The 23,998-nt window shown below is 43.1% G+C and overlaps 2 protein-coding genes across 2 annotated transcripts in view; one reads left to right on the forward strand and one right to left on the reverse strand.

Annotated features, from left to right (window-relative positions):
* Positions 1–87: 87 nt before the first annotated feature.
* On the reverse strand, positions 88–4,820 carry cstpp1 (centriolar satellite-associated tubulin polyglutamylase complex regulator 1). Its single transcript, XM_076265467.1, has 9 exons — positions 4,630–4,820; positions 4,232–4,334; positions 3,605–3,735; positions 2,700–2,784; positions 2,472–2,557; positions 1,725–1,920; positions 1,415–1,524; positions 907–970; positions 88–594 (listed from the first exon to the last, which is right to left on the reverse strand). Exons 1-9 carry the CDS (start codon positions 4,817–4,819, stop codon positions 429–431), a joined length of 1,131 nt encoding a protein of 376 aa, XP_076121582.1. The 5' UTR covers position 4,820; the 3' UTR covers positions 88–428.
* A 1,206-nt stretch (positions 4,821–6,026) lies between these two features.
* Positions 6,027–23,998, forward strand: part of ckap5 (cytoskeleton associated protein 5) — a 31,104-nt gene continuing 13,132 nt past the window's right edge. The window contains exons 1-36 of the mRNA XM_076265479.1: positions 6,027–6,133; positions 7,752–7,843; positions 8,328–8,521; positions 9,049–9,255; positions 9,402–9,573; positions 9,878–10,010; positions 10,220–10,320; positions 10,416–10,529; positions 10,627–10,731; positions 10,817–10,906; positions 11,069–11,233; positions 11,330–11,458; positions 11,687–11,842; positions 12,001–12,099; positions 12,214–12,324; positions 12,996–13,088; positions 13,303–13,488; positions 14,013–14,107; positions 14,201–14,258; positions 14,752–14,877; positions 16,208–16,350; positions 16,448–16,622; positions 16,847–16,960; positions 17,087–17,215; positions 17,660–17,854; positions 18,046–18,169; positions 18,747–18,862; positions 19,363–19,488; positions 19,721–19,870; positions 20,085–20,288; positions 20,592–20,727; positions 20,907–21,100; positions 21,427–21,602; positions 22,397–22,570; positions 23,237–23,357; positions 23,603–23,782. Of these exons, the coding sequence (XP_076121594.1) occupies positions 7,787–7,843; positions 8,328–8,521; positions 9,049–9,255; positions 9,402–9,573; positions 9,878–10,010; positions 10,220–10,320; positions 10,416–10,529; positions 10,627–10,731; positions 10,817–10,906; positions 11,069–11,233; positions 11,330–11,458; positions 11,687–11,842; positions 12,001–12,099; positions 12,214–12,324; positions 12,996–13,088; positions 13,303–13,488; positions 14,013–14,107; positions 14,201–14,258; positions 14,752–14,877; positions 16,208–16,350; positions 16,448–16,622; positions 16,847–16,960; positions 17,087–17,215; positions 17,660–17,854; positions 18,046–18,169; positions 18,747–18,862; positions 19,363–19,488; positions 19,721–19,870; positions 20,085–20,288; positions 20,592–20,727; positions 20,907–21,100; positions 21,427–21,602; positions 22,397–22,570; positions 23,237–23,357; positions 23,603–23,782 (4,848 nt within the window). The 5' untranslated portion in view covers positions 6,027–6,133; positions 7,752–7,786. The remainder of the gene's footprint in view (positions 6,134–7,751; positions 7,844–8,327; positions 8,522–9,048; positions 9,256–9,401; positions 9,574–9,877; positions 10,011–10,219; positions 10,321–10,415; positions 10,530–10,626; positions 10,732–10,816; positions 10,907–11,068; positions 11,234–11,329; positions 11,459–11,686; positions 11,843–12,000; positions 12,100–12,213; positions 12,325–12,995; positions 13,089–13,302; positions 13,489–14,012; positions 14,108–14,200; positions 14,259–14,751; positions 14,878–16,207; positions 16,351–16,447; positions 16,623–16,846; positions 16,961–17,086; positions 17,216–17,659; positions 17,855–18,045; positions 18,170–18,746; positions 18,863–19,362; positions 19,489–19,720; positions 19,871–20,084; positions 20,289–20,591; positions 20,728–20,906; positions 21,101–21,426; positions 21,603–22,396; positions 22,571–23,236; positions 23,358–23,602; positions 23,783–23,998) is intronic.

A 23,998-nucleotide genomic window follows, 5' to 3' on the forward strand; every position in this document is an offset into this window, starting at 1 on the left:
AGCTGTTCAGTTTTAATCAGATAAACTCTATCTAGCTCAATTAAACAAGCAATATAAGCTAAGTTACTGAAAACAAGGAGACAGGTGGTAAGTGTTATTCTTTTCAATGCAATGATATTCCAGTGGTGATGTAATCATACAATAAATAGTTACGATAACAGAATAAATAGTTAACTCTCATAAAATTAAAAATAAAAATAGAACTTTGCACAGTACAATATGCAATACACAGAATAATTTCCGGAATGCAAGGAGTAGGACGATTAGCTCAAATTCTAGGTAGACATTCTGGCTTGTTCTCCAAAAGCTGAGCTCTCTCATGCCATTTGCAGAATATCATATTGCGTCTACGGATATGAATGCGGAGATCTGCTGATGGATTGGTGTGGTCATGTGTCTGTGTAACAGGGACAATGCGGAGTGGGGCACTAGTTCTCGGAGGAATCGGTCTCCTCTGTCGAGCCGTCACTCTCCATCTCGATCCTCTTGCGGTGGTGGAGGGATTTGCGCGGCGAGGCCTTCTTGGGCAGCTCCTTCAGGCCAGTGGCGCTGCCGCTGCTGTTGGAGGTGGGGCTGATGGAGATCTGGGCGATGCTGGAGGCAGGAAGGAGACCGTGTGTAGGCAGCACATGAGAGTGCATTTATTTCACCTCACCACACTAATCTAAATGAGTTATCTACACAATTCCACAGCCAAGCTTTCAGTTGCAACAAAGCACAATTACTATCCCCCAGCACTCCATTGCCCTAAAGGGTTCTCAAATGTGGGCTATAATTACCTGTGACATGTGAAGCACCATTTAAAATCAAAACTCTTATTTAATTTTTATAACATTTGAATAAATACAGTGGATAAATGATCGAGATTTTTTTATTGCAAGAACATGTGTGTTTGGGTTCACTCACAGTCTCTCCAACTCTCGGTCCATCTCTGGGTCCAACAGAAGTTCAGACTTATTTGGTAAGGCTCCTTTAAAAAGTAAATGTATGGTTGCCTTTACTTGTCAGTTGATACACTTCTGCAGATCACCTCTTGTAATAATGCAAGTACCCATGTATAACTAAAACACCCAAAATTGTATGTTACATGTAGATAGAAAAGGATCTTTTTAATATAACTGCTGACTCGTTAGCCAATGATTAAAGCTGCAAATCTTTTGCTGCAAAGTATGAACATAACTTTGATACAATATAGAGGGAATGCACCGACAGCAGTCTGTAGAAAGAGATCTCCAAATTCCTGTAGCATAGCAGCTTTTCCATTTTGATTTCGGAGAGGGGGGGGGGTGCGGAAACAACGTAATGTTAAGGTAAAAAAGCTCTTAAGGGTGCCTTTAATACAATAACTCTGGCCTTCTAAATAGGGCAGTGACCAAAAGTATGATTTATTGCTTGCACAGTGTGCCACTCTTACCAATATCCTGATTGATATTTTCACTTTTTGCCATGGCCATCAGGAAGCCGTAGAAAGACACCCGCTGAGAATTCTCCAGTATCTCTCGGACTGCCGAGGAGGAGGGGTGGCTGGAAAACAAAAACTAGATCAATAATCTAATCACACATAATAAGCATTTGTGTCCGAAGCATTGTTTGTCCAAAGAGGCACAGACATGCTGAGGGAATACTAAATCAACTGTGCGTACTAAAGCTCACTATAGACTGAATGACTAATACAATTTGTATCCAACACCATTATTCAGCACTGCTGTATGACTTTGTCTCACCTGTGCTTGAACCTCTCACACAGGGCCTCAATGCATTCTGCAAAGATGGCCGAGTCCACCGCCTCCTGAACCTCCAGCTCATCTTCAGCCAGGCTGCTCAGCTGCTCCACTGAAGATGAGGTGGGGACGATCACAGTGTTGGGACTTTTCCCCGAGAGAAGGTCCTGATAAATCACCGACACACTGTCAAGGAACTCTGAGAGAAAGAGAGAGAGAAAGAGAGAGAGAGAGTTGGAGAGAGAAATAGAAGCAGAGCAGAGTGTTTAAAGAGTGCCTGCTCAGAAGTCAGAACAGCCTGTTTGTTCATGGGCCTGGTGATCTCATCTATTTGTCTAGTCTCATGAGTGAGTGAGTCCCTTGGGGACACAAGCAGAGGAAATCTTTCAGCTGAAGCTTCTAAAAATATGTGCGCAATGCCACATGCATGGAGGTTAAGATCATTCCAACTCTACTTCAAAACAACTATTTTACTCCATTTGATGATTTAGTATTGCACAGGTTTCGTTGTTGTGTGTGATGCTTCCCAGGCATTTCTGGGTTGAGTATAATTAAACTGCAAATTCTATCTACACTTCCGCATTGAGACTAGTCTTACCTGGTCTCTAGCCTTACTAGCCCCATGAATACAAAGGATTGAAGCCAATTCATGTTTACATAATATTCACATTCAGCATATTACAATGGTGTAACAAATGACATGTAAATGGAGGTACATGAAATGTGATATATTCAAATTAAGTGTCATACCCTCAAAGTAAAATTTAATTTGGAAAGAATACAAGAAGTCTGAGAAGGACATCGGACTGTCCACTGCATCATCAATCAGCACAATCCTGCAGAAGAACATGTTTTGTTAAATGATAACATGGTCGCAATGAAAAGACTGTGATAAACAGAGATCAAGAGGGGAAAAAATCCTATAATGGACAGCATCCTTTATAAAAAAAAACACTATTAAATGATCTTGTCTCTAACCTGGCTGTGTTTTGTACCATCTCTGTTGGAAAGTCAGGACATAAAAGTTGCAGGAGTGAGATGTACTCGATTGCTGCCAATAGGTCTGCCAAGCAAAACAAAGACAAGCATGGCTTAATTGTAATTTAATTGTAATTGCAGCCCAATTACTTTCACTTTCCGCTGCCCTCGTAGTCGGCATGCCGGTAGCCTAATAACGTGGGATGCACAGCCTATGAGGTTACAGACTGAGATGACTGCCGCGATATAGCAAGTAGCTTCTTTGCTAGGCCCATCGAAGGCTGGCAATGTGGAATATTCCGCTGGTTGGTGCACAAGTGTTCAGATTGGCTGTCCATCCATCTTTTATGAGGATTAGGAGCAGATCTTCCACACAACTTCGATAGCCTATCAGGTCTCTTAGCTGTCCACTTCCATCAGGCCATATATAGCCTAGGCTACATGATATTTTATATTGTTTATGTAGAAAATTATACATTTATTTCTGTAATTATACATTTACCCCCCCCCCAAGCAGAATGGGGGAAAAAAAACATTAAATATACTGCTCAAAAAAATTAAGGGAACACTTCAATTATACACTGGATCAGTACTCTGACACTGTTTGGTTCTGAGCATAAGTAAAATTTTTGAGGCGAGTGTTTTATTTTGCAAGAACTGTCAGACATTCTGTGAATGTAGTTTGAGAATGGAGAAAAGGGTGGAAGGTTTCAAAAATGTGTGGAAAACCTTTTTTGAGCAGTATATTTAAATATCGCAAATTATATCGTTATCGCAGTACTCAATAATATTATCGCATATCGCATGTTTTCCTAATATCGTGCAGCCCTAATAGATAGATAGATAGATTAAACACATATTGGGTCTGTCTTCTCACAGGTACATGTTTTACAGACATAGCCTACCTCCATTTTTTCCGATTTGTCTGAAAGATCTCCAGAATATCCTAATGAAAGACGCACGGTTGTGTGGAGTTGCTTTTATGTAGTTGAACTCTCTGAAAAGGACATGGTTGCCATTCTTCACGCTGTTAAAACTGTAGACCAAAAGACAAGCCATTTTCAGACAGTTCAAAAATGGCAGTTTTCAGCATATCTGGTATTTGCACCGTGCAACAGTTATCGTGAAGAATAGGCCTACTTGTTCTGCATGTTCATTTAGCGCCCAACCTTGTACCCAGACAAAAGTCTGGTCACTTTTTTCATTTAGACTATTTTGTACTTTTAAATTAACAGTGAAAGAATGCCAACAAGTGCTATGTAGGCTATGGTAACCATGTTGGGAGAAAGAAATGTGCAGTCATCAAAACAAAATGTTTAACTTTTACATTTTTGCTTACTATACAATTCCACGTGTTATTTCAATTTCACAGTCTTCCAGTCCATATGTTTTCTAATGTAAAAAATAGTCAACAGAAATAAAGAAACACCATAAAGAAAAATCCATAAATGCGTGTGTGTGTGTGTGTGTTTGTTTGTTTGTTTTAGCACAAAGCAACACAGCTATGTCAGGAGTTGCACATTATAACTTACTATTCAGCAAAATAACGTCCAACTCCAAACTGAGTGTATTCCTCCTTATGTTCAAGAAGTTGTGTAACCGCATCATTCAGATAGAGGAGAACATTCGTCTCAGCTGCTAAAAACAGTCCAAAACAGCGACGTTCATCAACGACACTTATATCTGCATACAGTTGTGCACTGGATATTCAATAAGAACTGCATACTCAACAGCACTATAGGCTACTGCACATTATGAACAGCTGTGCATTTATCACCAATTTATTAACCAATTGACATGAGATTGAAGAAACCATAAAGCAATATAAACTAACGCCAAGTGCTCCAGCTGGATGCATAGCCTATCATTCCATTCCTAACGGTACGTAGCTTCTAGTAGTAGTAGTAGGCCTAGGCTAGGCTAAACTCACCCAGATAGTCATCAACTGAGAGTGCGAACCGATCAGAATTCATTTCGCGGTGGATGACAAAAAATGTGTTCCAGTCTGTGGAAAGCCTGACATTTAATATTGGATCTATGTCAAACTCTGGTAAACGTATCGAGGATTTATCCACATCTGCCGTTTCTTGGGCAACCACAACAAAAATGGCAGTGCACATACAAAAAGGGCACCCACTGAAACAAGAAATAAACTATATGTTCCCAGGTATAAAAAAACAAAACAAAAAACAGTGTGACTTTCTAAATTATGATGGCGTGTCACCACAATTAATTATTTTACAGTCTATGTGTAATTAACAGGGTCAATCATTGTGATTATTGGTTATTGTGACTATTATTATTTATCAGATTGGCTTAAAGTGGGCTTTCTTCATAAAACTAGGCTCTGTTCATTCACAAATGAATAGGCCTATTTTGAATGTAGTGTTTTATGCTGGTTTTGTAAATCCATTTTTAAATTAGAAGCATTTCTTGATGGATTATGTCATTGTCATTTGATATATATATAATTTCTCTTTTTATTACCATTTACGAATTAATAAAATCTTGTATTACCCTTTCCATACTCCCACGGGGTGATTAGGCTAGCTATGCTCATGTTACTTATGATCTCTTTTCAGGCGCTTCTTGTCCACATTACACACCTGTTCTTCGCCTTTCTTTTATTGTCTGGCCCATAATACAGGGATTTTTTTTTTTTGATAGACATTATAGCCTATTACAAGGCTAGACCCCAGAACCTCTCGGTTGTCTATTTAATATTTCATTATGAAGAGCTATAAAGCAGCCTACAAAAAGTTGATTGTGTTCAGCTTGTCATTTAAGTCCAAGAAAAAAACAGGCCTACAAAACCGACATTGCAATCTCACAGAGTAGTAACACTTACAGTTTTTTCATTGAATTTTTAATCTTAACTTCCTGTTGACAAGTTTGCTTGCACACCAATAGGCAAGTCCATGTTCAACATTGAAATTAGCCTAGTCAATTTCAACATTAGCCCTACTTTAGAGGTCATCTTGGTCAAATAAAATGCCTACATACAACTATTTGTAAAATGATTTGTGTAAAAAAAGTAGGCTAAATTAGTTTGTTTGTTAGAATTAAAAAAAAAGTAATTATAGCCTTTTCTAATTTGACTGATGGAGAGCGTTTTTTGTTGATAGCCTCGTGTCAGTATATCAGTATATTTAATAACGTTTTCGTCATTTGTAAATAAAACATAGCCTACTAATGATGCGTTGTTGCTGTCAAACTTCTTTCCCAGTCAATCTCTCAAGACAGGGTGGGCATTGGTTGGAGTTAGCCGAATGTATGCGTCACCGTGTATAAACGGCTGCTTGAAGCACGCTCTGTTCATTTGGGTCCCTCCTTCTGACTCTCCGCCCTTGGAGGCGTTTCAAAGCCCGAAGAGTAATGATTGAGTATCAGCTCCATCTGCATAAAATCACCCTGCCTTCTCTGTCGGAACACAGGTAATGTAACTAAGTGAATTCTATATCAAAATGTCCTTTTGCGTTGCTGTAAAGACAACCAGCGTTTTAACGATTAACGAGTCATTTATTGCACCCACCATTGCGTTGTCGGGGCCTGGTTGTGTATGAAATAACAAGCGCTTGTGTCAAACAATAGTGAGTCGGTTTATTTTGTGCTCATGTTGTATGGTTACTGCATTGTCATGCCAACCATTTTATGCCCATATATTATCAGGGGGTCGTGTAGCGATGGATTTGTTGTAAACATTTTAAATGGCGAGGTGGTGGACGTGTTCGCCGTTTCGAGTGTAGCTGATGCTAGCCAGCCTGGCTAGGCCCTCCCAGTTCATGTGCTAACTAGTTACCCTAGCCAGCCAACGTTAACTTGGTAGCTTGGCTGTTTTCGCTGGTAACTGAAGCTAAATTAGCCAACACAGCCATGGTTGACAAGCTGAGCTGAGCTGTAAATCTGTCCCCTGCGGATGTGGCTGGCATCCAAAAGATGTTGCCATCTGAGATATACACATTTTTTTGTCTTCTGAGGAATTTGTTTGAACTAATGAATGTGCATGCAGCTCAAGTGTTGATGCCCCACGCCTAGTCAGTTAGTAATAACGTTACACTGTAGAAAATCTATCCCGTACTTAGCTTAAGTCAAAAGGTGGGCGAGGCAAAGATAGAATCTAAACATCAGTTGCTTCATCTTGCTTAGAATCTTCTCTGCAGATGATTTCTTCAGATGTGACCTAGCAATCCGTTAGTGTTTCAATCAACAGTAGTTTATGGTTAACTGTTATTATGTAGCCAGCTGAACAAACATAGCTAGCTACATTGCTAACATTAACGTTAGCATAATGTCAACCAAGCTGTGCGCATTTAGATGTAAACAGCAGTTCATTTGTCACCATCACTGTTGTGCTTGAAACTAGCAAGAAGATATTTCTGTGTGACGCAGAGTTAAATGACCATAATGTTGGTGGTTTGTAATAATTCATTTAGACTATGGGAGCTGACCTTTTCCCAAACAGTTGATTTTGTAATGAACGTCACAACAGTCGCCTCCACTTCGGTATGCGCATGGATTATGTTCACCTGGCCTGGCTAGGAATATCGTGATTCATAGCTGTTGAACGGAGTTTTATGGATCCGCATGACATTTGAAACCCCATTCTGCTCCATTAGCTATGGCATTAGTAGGCTCTCAATGGTGGTGCATCTGTAGTATGGAATATTGCTCTGGATAGCATGGAAAGCTATTTCCCATCATCCTCATGGTCTTCTGTTGTAGATGGCCTGCATGCATGTAACGTTCTTAGCCTTGCTCTCATCAATGACGTGTTAGCAGCTTGTGACCGACCAGAATATATTTTTATATGTTTCATATAACTTGTTCTTGCATACAAGTGGTTGTGTTTTTCAACGTTCATATGGTATTCTTTTAGCTTGCTGGTCTGTGTAAACCTAATCATGAATGCTTTTCAGATTGTTTGTCATGCATTCAGTATTGTTGTGGGAAGGTTGTTAAAAGTAGTAGCCTATTAGAACTAATATGCTTGTACGTTTTTGTCCCACTGTAATATGCAATGCTACCTTTCCTGATGTTTCCCCCTCCATGTAGTTAAACAGATAAGGCACACCCATACAGAAGCCACCATGGGGGACGACAGTGAATGGATGAAGTTGCCTATTGATCAGAAATGTGAACACAAGGTGATTTTAACTAACCAATTTCACTCAAGTAGGTGTGTTGCTTGCAGTTTCAAGAAATCCAATATCTTAAGATTATTTTATAAATCAAGGGAGTCAATCCTGAGAATAGGCTGGTATTGCTGTTTTTGTAACATTTGACCTCAGACATCATTTTGGAAGGAAAGAGCTTAAATTGCAATTTAGTCCATGTGCTGTGCATTCCTGAGAAGCTAACAACGAAGGAGCAATTGATGCTAAGCCCCCTGAGCTTCTAGTAGCCTGTGTAGCCTTTTGCTTTTCGACTTAAAGAGCAAAACAGAAACTTAATGAGCAAAAATAATCTGGCTCTCAGACCCAGGCAAGCCATCCCTAAATGTAGGTTTGACAGACTGCTCTCTATTACAGGTATTCAGATTCTCACAGAAAACTGGGTCAGTTCTCTCAGTCATGAACTCATTTAGTTTTGTTCCCTCTCTGTCTTTTAAATGTCTGGCTCGGCCTCAAGGTATGGAAAGCAAGAGTAAATGGATATGAGGAAGCACTGAAGCTCTTCCAGAGGATAACGGACGAGAAGAGCCCAGAATGGGCAAAATACTTGGGACTCATAAAAAGATTTGTAACAGACTCCAACGCTGTAGCTCAGCTCAAAGGCCTGGAGGCAGCACTTGTGTATATAGAGAATGCCCATGTGGCTGGCAAGTAAGTACAGTTTTTTTTTATTTATTTATTATGTTTTTGCACTACCAGGCTTATTTAGGTCCCTAGTTGATGTGTTTAATTTCTGCAGATATTTTCATGTTCTTCACTTAAGAAGAATTATCCTTCTGTTTTCCTTGAGTAAAAACACTGTACTATAGGGAAGTTATTCTCACACCGTTATCATAGCCGTTAGATATGTGACACTGGCATTCACCTCACATGGACTGTTCAACACACACAAATGCAAGCTGTGTTCTAGCTGTGAGTGGTTTTTGGTTTTCTGTTGTCATAACATGTCGCTTTTACCATAACACCACTCCCTAAGTTGTTGGGTGTGTGATATTGTTTGGTAGGCCTGTGAAGTATATCGTCAGTAGGTCCTCAGTGTTGGCCTAGATGTTGACCGAACAAAAGAACCATATGCTTATCTTTTGTGCACAGCCGCTGATGGGGAAACTTTTGAGGCTGCTGTTAGTGTTCAGCACATGGGTTTATTGATTTATTTATTTATTTATTTATTTTTTCAGAACGACTGGAGAGGTAGTGTCTGGAGTGGTCAACAAAGTTTTCAACCAGCCCAAAGCACGGGCCAAAGAGCTGGGCTCCGATATCTGCCTCATGTATGTAGAAATAGAGAAAGCTGAGGTGGTCCAGGAAGAGCTGATTAAGGGGCTGGACAACAAGAACCCCAAGATTGTTGTAGCAAGCGTAGAGACACTAAGGAGAGCCCTCAGGTTTGTACTAGATTTCACCTCCTCCTTTCTTTTCAGTCATAAATCTATTCACTAATTGAAAATTTGACTTTGAGTGGTCTATATATTTGGCCTGATTTGGTCAATTTATTCAGTTATTCATGTTCAGTTTTTATTTTTATTTGCAGTGAATTTGGTTCCAAGATTATCACCCTAAAGCCAGTAGTCAAACTGTTGCCAAAACTGTTTGAGTCTCGAGAAAAGGCAGTTCGAGATGAGGCCAAATTGCTAGCTGTAGAGATTTACAAGTGGATCCGAGATGCACTTCGTGCCCCTCTTCAGAACATCAACTCTGTGCAGGTAAGTTAAGGGCCATCTCACTAACAATGACGTAAGAGAAAAAGACAGCTCAAAAGTTTGTTTTCCACCATATTCAATTCTGACTGTTTAAAAATCACAACCACTAGCTTTTATGAAAGGCAGTGCTTCATAAAGCTTCCATTCATGAAGAGGCACCAAGAAAGCATCCTCCTGGGGGGTGACTTTGTTTATATGTCAGAGCACAGCACTTCATCAGGCTTTTTCAAGGATGTCTGTGGTGTTTGTCTGAGCTGGCCTGTAAGATGCTTAATGGCCCGTCTGGCCTCTGTCTCCTGGTGTGCAGCTGAAAGAGTTGGAGGAGGAGTGGGTGAAGCTGCCCACATCGCCCCCCAGACAGTCCCGCTTCCTGCGATCCCAGCAGGACCTCAAGGCCAAGTTTGAGCAGCATCAAGCTTCAGGAGGAGACCAGGTGGACGGTAAGCCTGGCTGTCACACCCCTCTCCCTCTACACTCTGCTGTTTGGCTGAATAATATCTTAATAATGTTTTTTTTTTTTTTTTTTTTTTTAAGTGACCCTTTGCAGAATTTAGAATTGAGTTCTTTGTATTGTTCTCGGCAATTTAGCGACATATTTAGTTGTAATTTGAGTATCTGTACGAAAGGTATAATTTTAATTTATTTGTAGGAGATGACGATGATGAATGTGAAGAACCTGCTGATCCATACGAGCTCCTGGAGCCTGTGGAAATCCTGTCCAAGTTGCCTAAAGATTTCTATGACAAAATTGTGAGTGCTCGTACAGTTCACAAAAGTCTTCAAGATTGTGTTTTTAGTGACTGTGTTTGATGCTCACCTTCCATCTTCCTTGCAACCCGATATAGGAAGCAAAGAAATGGCAGGAAAGGAAGGAGGCTCTGGAGGCGGTAGAAACTTTGACCAAAATTCCGAAGTTGGAGAATGGAGACTATGGTGACCTGACTCGCGCCCTGAAAAAGGTGACTAAGTTATTTGAGCAGCAGACAGATGTCTGGCAGGTGAGATCTTTGGGTAAAGTAGGTCTGTGTGTTAAATCCCCTGAAATCTCTTCTGCAGGTTGTTGGCAAAGATACCAATGTGATGCTGGTGGCGCTGGCAGCCAAATGCTTAACCGGATTAGCGGCGGGTCTTCGGAAGAAGTTTGGGACCTATGCGGGCCATGTGAGCTTTTGCGATTTCAAGTCTAAATTTATGCTCCTGTTGTTAACAAACTTAACTGACATGCTCTCTTCTGGGTTCTTTGAAGGTGGTGCCAACCATCTTAGAGAAGTTCAAAGAGAAGAAACCCCAAGTGGTTCAGGCCTTGCAGGAGGCCATTGATGCAATCTTCCTAACTGTGAGTGCTTGAAATAACACAGAAAACGACAGCTTTTTGTTGTTTGACCAGCGTAGAGCTATGTACTTTATTATGATAATAATAATAATAATAATAATAATCATCATCATCATCAAGTGGGCCTCACTCATATTGTGGATTTCTTTGTGTTTCTGTCTATAGACAACTTTACAAAATCTGAGTGAGGATATTTTGTCTGTGATGGACAACAAGAATCCCTCCATCAAGCAGCAGGCCTCCCTGTTCCTGGCTAGAAGTTTCCGTCACTGCACTCCATCCACGTTGCCAAAAAGTGTTCTGAAGCCTTTCTGTGCTGCTTTTCTGAAGGTACACACAGCTCAAACAAACGAGTTGATAAATGGCAGCAGAGTTTGGATTGTATCTGATGCTTGGATTCTAACCCCCCCATCTTCTAACCTACAGCAAGTGAATGACTCCGCTGCGGAGGTGCGCGACGCTGCTTTTGAAGCTCTGGGCACTGCCATGAAGGTGTTGGGGGAGAAGGCAGTGAACCCATTCCTGGCAGACCTGGATAAACTCAAGCTTGATAGGGTAACAACCACATCATCCTAATATGTATCATAAACATGTTACACACAAAGGTTCATTCCTATCATGCATTCTAATATGTAGGAAGTGGTTTGATTTTTGCAAAAGATTCTTTGCATATGAAGAGTTTATTGGGTCAAACTGTTACAACTCTTTTTTTATTTTTTTTATTTCATGATTAGCAAGACACACATTATGCTAATTCTTCTTCTGTCTTTGCTGCTGCAACAGATAAAAGAATGTGCAGATAAAGTGGAGCTAGCTGGAGGAAAGAAAGGTGCTGCAGGAGCAGCTGAGAAGAAGGAGAAACCTGCAGCCAAGGCCGCGCCCGCAGCAGAGCCTCCACCCAAGGCCTCGGGGCCTCCTAAGAAGGCCCTAGCTGCCAAGGTGAGGAGCATCCCTCCCTCAAGCCTCTAGGCAGTACCCTACTAATGTAGTCTCCTGTCCTCCACAAGTCTCTCCAACGGGGAAGGGGTTTGTAAGATGCATGGATGGATATACTAATGAGATTTTTTTTCTTTCTATATTTTTCCTATTATGTTCAGTCGGCTGGTCCCCTGAAAAAGAGCAAGCCTTCCAGTACACCCAGTGGAAAATCAAAGAAGGCTCCAGAAAGCAAAGAGATTGTAGAGACTGAACTCTCAGTAAGCAAACATTAAACATGTCATTTCTTGTCATCTATTTGTTGAAATTTCAATGGAAAATCTGGCATGTAGGGCGACTCCCTCAAAACTGTGTGTGTGTGTGTGACCGACCAGCTGGAGGTGTGTGAGGAGAAGGCTGCTGCCGTGTTGCCCGCTTCCTGTATGCAGCAGCTGGACAGTGGCAATTGGAAGGAGCGTCTGGCCAGCATGGAGGAATTTCAGAAGGTGACCTTTCTACTCTTACACAGCTTGTCCTACTGTAACTACGTCCGGGTGTCGCGTAGCATTGAATGCTCTCTGTCCATATTGAATCTGTTGAATATGCCGTTCTATTGCATCGTATTTGTTGTTCGAAATAGCAGAGCAACACGAGTGACCGAAAGAAAATAGAAACGGGGCATCCGACAAAAAGTTCTGCTCAAAATGTCGCGCAACATCACGCTGTACAGCACTGTGTCGTCACATCCAGTTCAGTGTTTCCCACAAAATTGAATTGTGGTGGTTGGTTTGCAGAATTAACTTGAATACAACAGTTTTTAACTAATAAGCACAGCGTGGTTATGATGTTAACCAGATTTAAGCACAATTTAGTACAACCTGGAAAATCATTGTGTGGTGGTCAATGTTGATATTGTGGTGGGCCGCCACAAATAAGTCAATGTATGGGAAACACTGCAGTTACTGTAACACATTCCAATTGGAAAAATAAATCAAACTGATTTCTGTCTCTAACGCCCGCTAGCATCGCTTGCAGTTAGGATACCAAGTAGCAGACCGCCTGGTCACACTGCAGTCTTTTTTGGCCAGTTTTCTGGTCAGACTGCTTAGTCGAATAAAACAATGGCGTACTTGTGGATGACCACACTCATTTGTGCTGCGGGCTGTCTCACTTCCAGGCTGTGGAGCAGATGGACCGCAGCGAGATGCCGTGCCAGGCACTGGTCCGGATGCTGGCCAAGAAGCCGGGCTGGAAGGAGACGAATTTCCAGGTATGTTTGTCATCATTAGCAACTCTCAAACTCACCAGACCTCTGGCCAGGTCAAGCACTCGCAAGATGTTCTCTGCCTGATTTGCATGACCTCGTGATGTACTAACACAAATACCATGTTTGGTTTACACAAGTTGAGGAACCAAGGTGATGGAGGTGACCAATAGATCTATGAGCTGTTGTTCAAAATGCCCTTTGTCCTGCTGTCTCCTAGGTGATGCAGATGAAGCTGCACATCGTGGGCCTGATCGCCCAGAAGGGCGTCTTCTCCAAGACATCTGCCCTGGTGGTGCTGGACGGGCTGGTGGACAAGATTGGCGACGTGAAATGTGGCGGCAAGGCCAAGGAAGCGCTGACGGCCATCGGCGAGGCCTGCTCCCTGCCCTGGACCGCCGAACAGGTCTGTGCCGTCCCTGCAAAGGAGGACTAACCTTGTACAAGGGGCTCCACAAATTGGCTCATGTATTTATTTCTGTACATTTGTATTGCACACTACTATGAACTGTCAGTGGATAAATCTTTGGAATATTGTAATATCATATTTAATTGAAATGGTCCTCTGAAGGAAGCTGTTGTTGAAGCGTTTGTTTGGTGACTGACGATGTGAGTGGCGAAGTGGCTAAATGCTGAGCGCTAATAGCTGTGACCCATGCCCCAGAGACACCTGTGGAATTGGCAATAGACCCATGCCATTGTAGCTTCACTTTTAGCTTCACTCTGTTGTCACTGATCCAGAGAGAAGTGCGACACGAACATGCACCTGCTCACTCCATATGCGTGCATGTGTGCAAGCATGCACACACACAACATAATGTGAACCATGAAGTTTAGATATTTTTAACAAAGGAGGTTTAAGTCATGTTTAAAGACAATGTTATAACAAGCTAATTAACTGAACTCTTATGTGCTTGATTTTGACTTCAGGTGGTGTCCCTGGCTTTTGCACAGAAGAACCCCAAGAATCAGGCTGAAACTTTAAACTGGTTGGCAAACGCCATGAAGGAGTTTGGGTTCACAGGGTATGTTTCCACATGCTAATTAGATTAGTCATTTATGATTTCATGGGTTTGTGTCTGGAGATCCATTGAACATTGTATTTCTGTTTCCTGCAGGATCAATGTGAAGGCATTTATCAATAATGTTAAGACTGCTTTGGGTGCCACCAATCCGGTGAGTGTTTTGTTTATTTTATGTCGACTAGGCTGCCAGTGTTCTGTCTCATTTAGGCTATGAAATGCCCATTAGCTACATACTAAACCGATGAAGCCACCTATTCTTACACCTGTTGCAAGTTGCTAAGCATATTATATGGAAATAATATTCAAATGTGTTGAAATACTACACTCACATAACACCATATCTCAAAGCCACAGCCACATTTCCTTTGTGTGAAACTGAATCTATTATGCCAGAGAGATAAAGTAAAGCTTCTACCCGTGTGTGTGTGTGTGTGTGTGTGTGTGTGTGTGTGTGTGTGTGTGTGTGTGTGTGTGTGTGTGTGTGTGTGTGTGTGTGTGTGTGTGTGTGTGTGTGTGTGTGTGTGTGTGTGTGTGTGTGTGTGTGTGTGTGTGTGTGTGTGTGTGTGTGTGTGTGTGTGTGTGTGTGTGTGTGTGTGTGTGTGTGTGTGTGTGTGTGTGTGTGTGTGTGTGTGTGTGTGTCTCAGGCGGTGCGCACATCTGCCATCGCCTTGCTTGGCGTGATGTATCTCTACATGGGAGCTCCACTGCGCATGTTCTTTGAGGATGAGAAAACCGCCTTGCTCTCACAGATCGACGCCGAGTTTGAGAAGGTACATTTCTGCTGACGGTGTTTGTTCTATAGCGTCAATGTGTGTGTGCTTGGGAGGGGAAGGTAAACTTAAGCCCTGAAGCGGTGTAAGCCATAACCAGCTCTGCATTCTGGAAAACCACAGCTGTGAATGTGCTAAGAGCACAGCATTATTGAACATGCTGATATCATCAAAAGGAAAGCATTAGCAAAAGTATGAGAGAGAACCTAATTATACAAGATGGCACCACTCAGAACCTTGTTATTGGCAAGTGGTGCTTTAATGCCATACACAAACACATTTATGTTTCACTTCACAAAATATCAAGTTTTGGTAATGCTAAGGAACACAAGTTGGCCATTAATACATAACTAATATGTGTATTAGTGCTCAATAAAATCTCTTAACGTTCGATTAAAAAAAAAAATCGAATTAATTACATACTCTGTGATTTTATTAATCTAAATTAATCGATATACATCCATTTTTGCTATGAACATATCTTAAAAACAAGTTGCAGATGAGTGAATCAATGAAGAGCCAAACCAACGTCTCTCTTATATAATTTCCCCTTTGGCTCAGACATCAGCAGATTTTTAGCATGATGAATGCAAATGACTGAAGTTACCACTTACTGTCAATGACATGTGCAGAGTAGGCTACCCTAACCAAGGTAATGTGTGGAATTTTTTGGCTATTCAAACATGTAGATTTTTATTCACACATAAAATAGTTTGTTGCCCTTTCTATCCAGTAGGTGGCAGTCCAGGATAAGAAATAGAGAAGTTCAAGAAATTAAACTAAACAGTAGGAAAACGAGTGCAACGGAAATGTAGTGTGTGAAGTTATGGAAATGGAAATAATTGTAACCTCCTTCAGCATACTTTTGAAGACCTTTTGTTTGTGCAACAAATGTAGACAATTTATTAAAGGACTTTGTCGGTTAGTTAGTCAGTCGGTAATAGGGTAGGCTCAGCAAAACGTTAGCAAAGTTAACTTTGACAAGGCTGGCGGCTAGCATTATTTTATTTATTTTTTTAAGAATTTTATTTTAAAGATTTTCTGTATTACAGTCACAAAGGGAGTATGAACAGACAAACACCAAACAGGCAGGACGAAACCTTACTGCAGAAATAGTAAATTGATGCTCCTGTATTGGTCTGGGCGTTCTTTTTAAAACGTAGGCTAAATGTTATTTTGACAGCCCTAGTAATTACACAACATTCATTATGTCTATTGAAAATTTATCCCAGCATTCATTTCACCCACTACTGCAGGCTAACGTGTGTGTGTGTGTGTGTGTGTGTGTGCGTGCGCGTGCGTGCGTGCGTGCGCCTGTGTGTGCGTGTAGATGCAGGGCCAGTCTGCCCCGGCTCCCTTTAGAGGTGCCACTAAGAAGGGCGGTGCTGAGGAGAACGGAGAGGATGCTGACGAGCAGGAGGATGAGGGAGGAGCGGGAGATGTCATGGACCTGCTGCCCAGAACAGACATCAGGTAACACAGACAAACCACACACACCCATTCAACATGCAGCTAGTTTGTTTTCTGGCCTGTTATTGTGCATCTTTAACCTGCGTGATTTTGCCTCCAGTGATAAGATCACATCTGAGATGGTGTCCAAGATCGAGGACAAGAACTGGAAGATCCGTAAGGAGGGTCTGGACGAAGTGGCTGCGGTCATCTCTGAGGCCAAGTTCATCCAGTCCAACATCGGGGAGCTGCCCCTGGCCCTCAAGGGCCGTCTCAATGACTCCAACAAACTACTGGTGAGGAGTCCAACTCTGTGTGTCTGTATGATCCTGTGTGATGTTATCCTCCTTGTGAACTTCTGTTTGCCTTTGAAAATAAATGATTGGGCTTGGGGTTTTTTTTGTTTGTTTTTTTCTTCACCAGCAGAGGGCAGTAAATCATGTCATGTCTCATAATGTGTGTGTGTGTGTCTGTGTCTGTGTCTGTGTCTGTGTCTGTGTCTGTGTCTGTGGGCCCACAGGTTCAGCAGACACTAAATATCCTACAGCAGCTGGCCATAGCAATGGGCCCTGGCCTCAAGCAGCATGTCAAGCATCTGGGAGTTCCCATTATCACTGTGCTTGGAGACAGCAAGGTAGAGATTATAACACACACTCATGCTCACGCTCACACTCACATACTCACACATACTCTATCAGCGGTCACTGACTGTTTGGTAGTGACCGTATGGCCCTGGGCTTGACTCTCTCCCCCTCCCCAGGCGAATGTGCGGACCTCTGCCATGACGACGCTGAATGCCTGGGTGGAGCAGACAGGCATGAAGGAGTGGCTGGAGGGAGAGGACATGTCAGAGGAGCTGAAGAGGGAGAACCCCTTCCTCAGACAGGAGGTACCCAGACCCCCTCCCACCTCTACTAACCACACGCCAACAACCCCCTTAAGGCTGTCAGCTGCACATACAGTATTTCAGCACCTTATGAACTGTGGCCTTGCCCCTGTCGGCAGGGTGTTTGCTGTAGTCCTGCAGTGAAATAATTGTTAGTGGTATTTAATCAAATATCAATCAATTCAATAAATCAAGATAAATGGACATATCTATGAATTAATTATAGATAGATAGATAGATAGATATACTTTATTGATCCCGAGAGGAAATTCAAGACCTGTCCCAACAGTGATTTCATGGGTTGGTTCATTAGTGACCCTTTAAAAAGTCTTCTGTGAAAGTTGTACCAACCCATCAAACAAGTGAAGATCCTTGTACTGGGGAAAATGAAATGGAAAGAGAATGTGTGTGTCTGACCTCCGTGACCCCTGTGCTCCTCGTCTGCAGTTGCTGGGCTGGCTGGCCGAGAGGCTGCCCAGTCTGCGGGCGGCGTCCCCAGACCTGATGCTCTGTGTGCCCCAACTCTACTGCTGCCTGGAGGACCGCAGCGGAGACGTGCGCAAGAAGGCCCAGGACGCGTTGCCCACCTTCATGATGCACCTGGGCTACGAGAAGATGACCAAGGCCACCAGCAAGCTAAAGGTACGGTGTGTCCTCGTGACCTTGGCCTGTGTAAGAAGACCTCTTTGCTTCCGTGGTTTCTGAATGAATGAGATGGAGGATGTTTAAAAGGATTTACTCAACTCCCCTTTTGTTGTGCACTGGCCTCTGTCCCACCTACTGCTTCCCTCGGTTCATCTCATGATGTAATTTCCTCTCTGTCTGCTCTGTAGCCGGCGTCCAAGGACCAGGTGGTCGGCATGCTGGAGAAGGCACGAGCGGTGATGCCGGCCAAGCTCGGTCCTCCGGCCAAAGCCGCCCCAACCAAGGCAGCCTCCTCTGGGAGACCCACCACAGGTACCACAGTGGATCTGACCTTCTACGGAGGAATTAGTAGAACTCTTTGTTCTGTTCAGTTTGCTACAGCAGCCTGTCCACAGTCCCCTCACTACTTCTCATAAGATCAACATTTGAAGTGGGCAGCAATGAAGCTAAATTAACCTCTTGGATGCTAGTTCAGCATCCATAAAGGATCACCCATATGATGCTCTTTGTATATACTGTTCCTAATGATGTATGTAGTGTATATACTGTACCTAATGAGGTATGTAGTATGTATATACTATTCCTAATGAAGTATGTTGTATGTATACTGTATACTGTTCCTAATGAAGTATGTTGTATGTGTATACTGTACCTAATGAGGTATGTAGTATGTATATACTATTCCTAATGAAGTATGTTGTATGTATACTGTATACTGTTCCTAATGAAGTATGTTGTATGTGTATACTGTTCCTAATAAGGTATGTAGTATGTATATACTGTTCCTAATGAAGTATGTAGTGTGTAGTATACTGTACCTAATGAAGTATGTAGAGTGTGTATACTATAGCTACTGAGGTATCCTCTCTTGATCTTGTCATTCCTTCAGCTCCAGCCAGTGCCCAGAGTGCCGCAGATGACACTGCTCCCAGTGAACGTGAGCGGGAACGAGAATCCAAACCTGACACCAAGAGAGCAAAGTCAGCTGGCCCAGCTGCTAAAAAGGTTCATTTCCCCCCCATGTCGTCATTTGTTTGAACACATTGTTCCATTTTAGTACTGTTTACACTAATCGTTTGGAAAAGGACTGGTGAAACAATACTGTCTTAGTAAGACTTTACCCTTCTGGAAAGCCAGTATTTTCTAAGAAGCTGATCTGTGTTCATTAAATATAGAGAGCCAGTGTGGAACTCAACTCTGGCATGGACAGAGCTAGTAATATCAGTAATCCCAAACGGCTTTCAGACCACAGTCTTGACGACAAGCAGGTACCTTTGTAAGAATGTTGGTGTCCTTTGTCATGAGTCACAGTCACAGCAATCACTAGTGCACTTGGGGCTGGTGGGTTTACACAGCAAAGCACTCACCCGGTTTCTCTTTATACCAGGGAGGTGTTGAAGAGGTTTTAATGGTCCGTCCGTCTATCTGTCTGTCTGTCTGTCTGTCTGTCTGTCTGTCTCTGAGTATATATGTAATGGCTCTTATGTTCACGTTTTCCTGGGTAGGGTGTGGTGGGGAAGAAGACTGTGGTCAAGGCCAATGCCAAGGATGAGGAGGATAAGTCCGGCCCTATCTTCATCCTGGTGCCCAACGCTAAGGAGCAGCGTGTGAAGGAGGAGAAGTCACTCAAGGTTGGTACCTTAATAGCCCAGATCATGAGGGCATGAGTTAGAATATTAATATACAGGTGATTTTAATTAGACTCAGATTAAAATCAAATTAAATGATCCTAATTTTTAATGTTCAATAATAAATTATGGCTTCCAAACTTTTAGGTTCTTTGCTCAAAGCTGCAACTTCATTTCCTGTTTTGCCTGATGTGTGACTGTCTGCCATGTTAAAGCTGGTGTTCTTGCCCTGCAGATCCTGAAGTGGAACTTCAACACTCCGAGGGATGAGTACATCGAGCAGCTCAAGACCCAGATGTCTACCTGCCTGGCCAAGTGGCTCCAGGACGAGCTCTTCCACTTTGACTTCCAGCGCCACGTCAAAGCTATCGGCTCCATGATCGAGGTACAACCGACTCTGACAGCCTTGGTGTCCCCAAACGTGTTTTATTTTGTATTGATCTCATTTTCTGAGGAGGCCACTCGTAGGCCTTTTTCACATGCCAAGTCACGGGAGATGTCATCTGTTGTCTTCTCCTTGAGTGAATTCACCACCTCCATTCATGTCATTTAGTTTCACTTTGTTGTCCACTCTTTCTTGCTCTGGGGGAAATCACCAGCACATGGAGGACGAGCGCGACGCGGTGATCGGCTGTCTGGACCTGGTGCTGAAGTGGTTCACGCTGCGCTTCTTTGACACCAACACCACCGTTCTGATGAAGGCACTGGAGTTCCTCAAGCTGCTCTTCACCATGCTGAAGCGCGAAGACTACCACCTCAGCGACTACGAGGCCTCCTCCTTCATCCCCTACCTCATCCTCAAGGTGTGTGTGTGTGTGTGTGTGTGTGTGTGTGTGTGTGTGTGTGTGTGTGTGTGTGTGTGTGTGTGTGTGTGTGTGTGTGTGTGTGTGTGTGTGTGTGTGTGTGTGTGTGTGTGTGTGTGTGTGTGTGTGTGTGTGTGTGTGTGTGTGTGTGTGTGTGTGTGTGTGTGTGTGTGTGTGTGTGTGAGAGATGAAGAAATGTGGTATGTACAGCAGTTTTTTTTTTTTTTTAATTATTCTTATAAAATGAAACCCCTACATTGGAATGGTTAAAAACTCTTGATTCCCCTTGTGCCCTTTGAGCAGGTAGGGGAGTCGAAAGACGTGGTGCGCAAGGACGTGCGTGCCATCCTCTCCATCCTGTCTAAGGTGTACCCCGCCAGCAAGCTTTTTCCCTTCCTCATGGAGGGCACCAAGTCCAAGAACTCAAAGCAGAGATGTGGTGAGGAAGCCCAAACACTCCACCATAACAAAGCCCATCATCTACTCATGTAGATGAAGTTTACATGCTGTACTGCAATACTGTTGCAGTACTAAAGAATATGGTTATCACTAATAGTGTTATCATGATTTGTTTGTAATCTTTGCTTTTCCTTTTATGGTTCATTTTGCTAAACCCAGAATGTTTGGAGGAGCTAGGGTGCTTGATTGAGGGCTTCGGAATGAATGTTTGCCAGCCAACTCCGGCTAAATGCCTGAAGGACATCGCTGTCCACATTGGTGACCGTGACACAACTGTCCGGAATGCTGCTCTCAACACTGTGGTGGTGGTGTACAATGTCTGTGGGGACCAGGTCTTCAAACTCATTGGCAATGTGAGTGTTTGTTGTTTGTGCAAAATATTTTCCTAAACAGTAGTATTTACATAAACAATAAGTATACACTTTTACAGGCACTATTACAGCAGCATATACAGAGTATTTCAGCCCTCTTTAACCCTGGTGCCTAATGGGGAGCAGTTTGATTTAAGCACCCATCTGGCTCTATTATAAACATTGTGAAGGTTCTTCACTGCCTAAACTGCATCAATTGCTCAGAAAGGCCTACACATCACTAGAGTCACATAACTAGAGCAATCAGATTGAGAGAATTTACCTTTGCCTTAGAGAATTGGGCTAAGCAATGTCGCTGTCTCTTGCAGCTCTCTGAGAAGGACCTGAGTATGCTGGAAGAGCGCATCAAGCGTTCGGCAAAGAAGACTCCCCCAGCTCCCGCCAAGCCGGCCGAGCGGGCGCAGCGCGAGCACCCCACCAACCCCAGCGCCACCTTCATGCGCAAGCCTGCCGCTGCCCAGGAGGACATGCCCAACAAGCTCAAGTACGTCCCCCAAACACCAGGAGGCCCTTTTCCCAAACACTCCATGAACACTCTTTTTCAGAGGCCGGTTTTTGCCATGTTCTTAAGAGAGGCCATATTGACTCATGTAGTACTAGATCCATACTGGCTTTGTTTTATAAGATGTGGTAAGGTCTTTTAAAAAAAGGCCCTCCCTATTAACCCTTTCTGTTTTCCGCTCACCTGACCAGCGCATGGAATGGATTGCATGTTCTGAGACTCCTAGTGTGCCTGTAACCGGACTAATCTCTTTGCTATGATGACTCTGCCATTCTTCTCTCCTGTTTCCCCTCTCCTGTTTCCTTTCCTCTGGCGGACTGCATGTGGTCTCTCTTAATCCTGTGCCTGTATCTCTTTCTCTCCTCTCTTTGTATAACTCCCTACTCTCACGCGTGTGTGCCGCTCACCGTGGACAGAATAATGTATCGCACGTATAGGATGTAAGTATGGTCTTTCCTGCCGCCCTCTCCTCCTTCTCCTCCTCCTCCAGTAGCCCCTCTCCGCAGCCACGCACGTAGGGTAGAGGCAGGAGCCTTGAGGGGCTTTCTCAGTTAGCAGGAGCATCACATGCTTGTGAGTGAGGGCGTCAGAGGCAGTCTGAGGCAAAGCTGAATCACGCGACACCATAACCCAGTCACCCCAATGGCAAAAACCCTGTTGACCTGTTTGTATAAAATCCTTAACGTTACATTGTAGAAATGTATGAACAGATTCAGACATTTCTATAAGAGGTTGACTGTTTTTTTTCCGTTTTTTTTTCTTCTTCCTATCCACAGCCAAGCGCGCCAGCACAACGCTCACTCCGAGTATTCGGCGCCCTCTATCCCACGGGAGTTCCAGCTTGACCTGGACATGATCGAGAATGACCACACGAATGTGTGCGAGCTGCCCGACCTGGTGCAGCACAAGCTGGACGAGCTGCTGGAGCCGGTCATGATCCCAGAGCCCAAGTGAGTCCTCTGCTGACCACTACAGTCCAGTGGGGCTGAACAGGCATGACAGGGCTCTATGGGCTCTGCTGCTGCTGCAGCCAGAGGTCTTTAAAGCAACACCAAAGAACTTTTCCTCTCTCTCGCACGCACGCTATTTGTTTATCACTAGCTTTGCAAATAACAATGTCCACAGACAAGGTAGAATATGTTGCATGATTTTATGAAAGTACGATGTATTGCGAAATTAGATTCAAGTCAAATTTGTAGTTTCTTATGTCTCATTCCATCGAACTACAGATGCGCTACCCGATCTGGCAAACTTACATAGTGCATTTGTAGCCGATAGAGGGCCGCAAAGCGAATGCAGAACTGCCGTTCACCCTGTTACGAGTTGATGAACCACTGAAATGAATTTGGAAACATTATTTTAAGGTACAAAAAACTCTTTGGTATTGCTTTAATGTGAACGCCTATCTTCACTTCAGTGGTCAGATGTCATTGGTGCTCATTTTTCATGTTTATATTAATTAGATTGCACAGAATGTTAGCCACTGTTGCTATATATAAAGGTGAATGTTTACAAATACGCTGTCAATACAATCTACATTGTGTTCTGTAGTGTACATGGTGCATTTTTCTCTCGAGTAATATTTTCTCGTTCTCTCTCAATGTTTTGTCTCTTAGGATCCGTTCGGTGTCTCCGCACTTTGATGACCTCCGCAACAGCACAGCCTCCACTATCAACTTCGTCATCTCCCAGGTGGCCAGTGGAGACATCAACACCAGTATCCAGGCCCTAGCACAGGTGGGACACGAAGCAAGCCTGGCAACTGCAGGAGTTTTGTTTTTATTTGGTTCTATGTATTCAACATTCCAAAATTTAACTCTTCTGTTCTGCACCGAAATCCTTGTTCAGTAGACACAACATGGCTGCGTTTGTGTTTTGTATCAATTGAACCGTTGAAGAATTGAATATCCCTGCATAGCTATTGATAAAGGTATTTGTATAGCTCTGTTGCTGAGTGTGTGTGTGTGTACTGACTTGTTTAGATCGATGAGGTGTTGCGGCAGGAGGACAAGGCGGAGGCCATGTCGGGCCACATTGACCAGTTCCTCATCGCCACACTCATGCAGCTGCGGCTCATCTACAACACCCACATGGCCGACGACCGGCTGGACAAGAAGGACATCTTCAAGCTCTACAGCTGCATCATCGGCAACATGCTCTCTGTGAGCAAAAACAATCCTCCTCCTCTCTTTACCAATTGTGCAACTAGTCTGTCGCAAGGAAGCAAATGTTTTCCAATGAATAGCCAAAATGTCTCATTTGATTTATGTTATGAATTTTTTTTGAACACAAATGCCATTTAGTAATTAAAGTACTTTAAACATGTTAGCAGGCACTTTCTAAGCTGTTGCAACATCCTCAAATTCCACATCTTCTAG

This window comes from Alosa pseudoharengus, unplaced genomic scaffold (genome assembly GCF_046254945.1).
Source record: "Alosa pseudoharengus isolate Yale_2024_CS ecotype anadromous, Long Island Sound unplaced genomic scaffold, YU_APseudo_1.1 YU_APseudo_1.1_scf_10, whole genome shotgun sequence".
Classification (NCBI taxonomy): Eukaryota; Metazoa; Chordata; class Actinopteri; order Clupeiformes; family Clupeidae; genus Alosa; species Alosa pseudoharengus.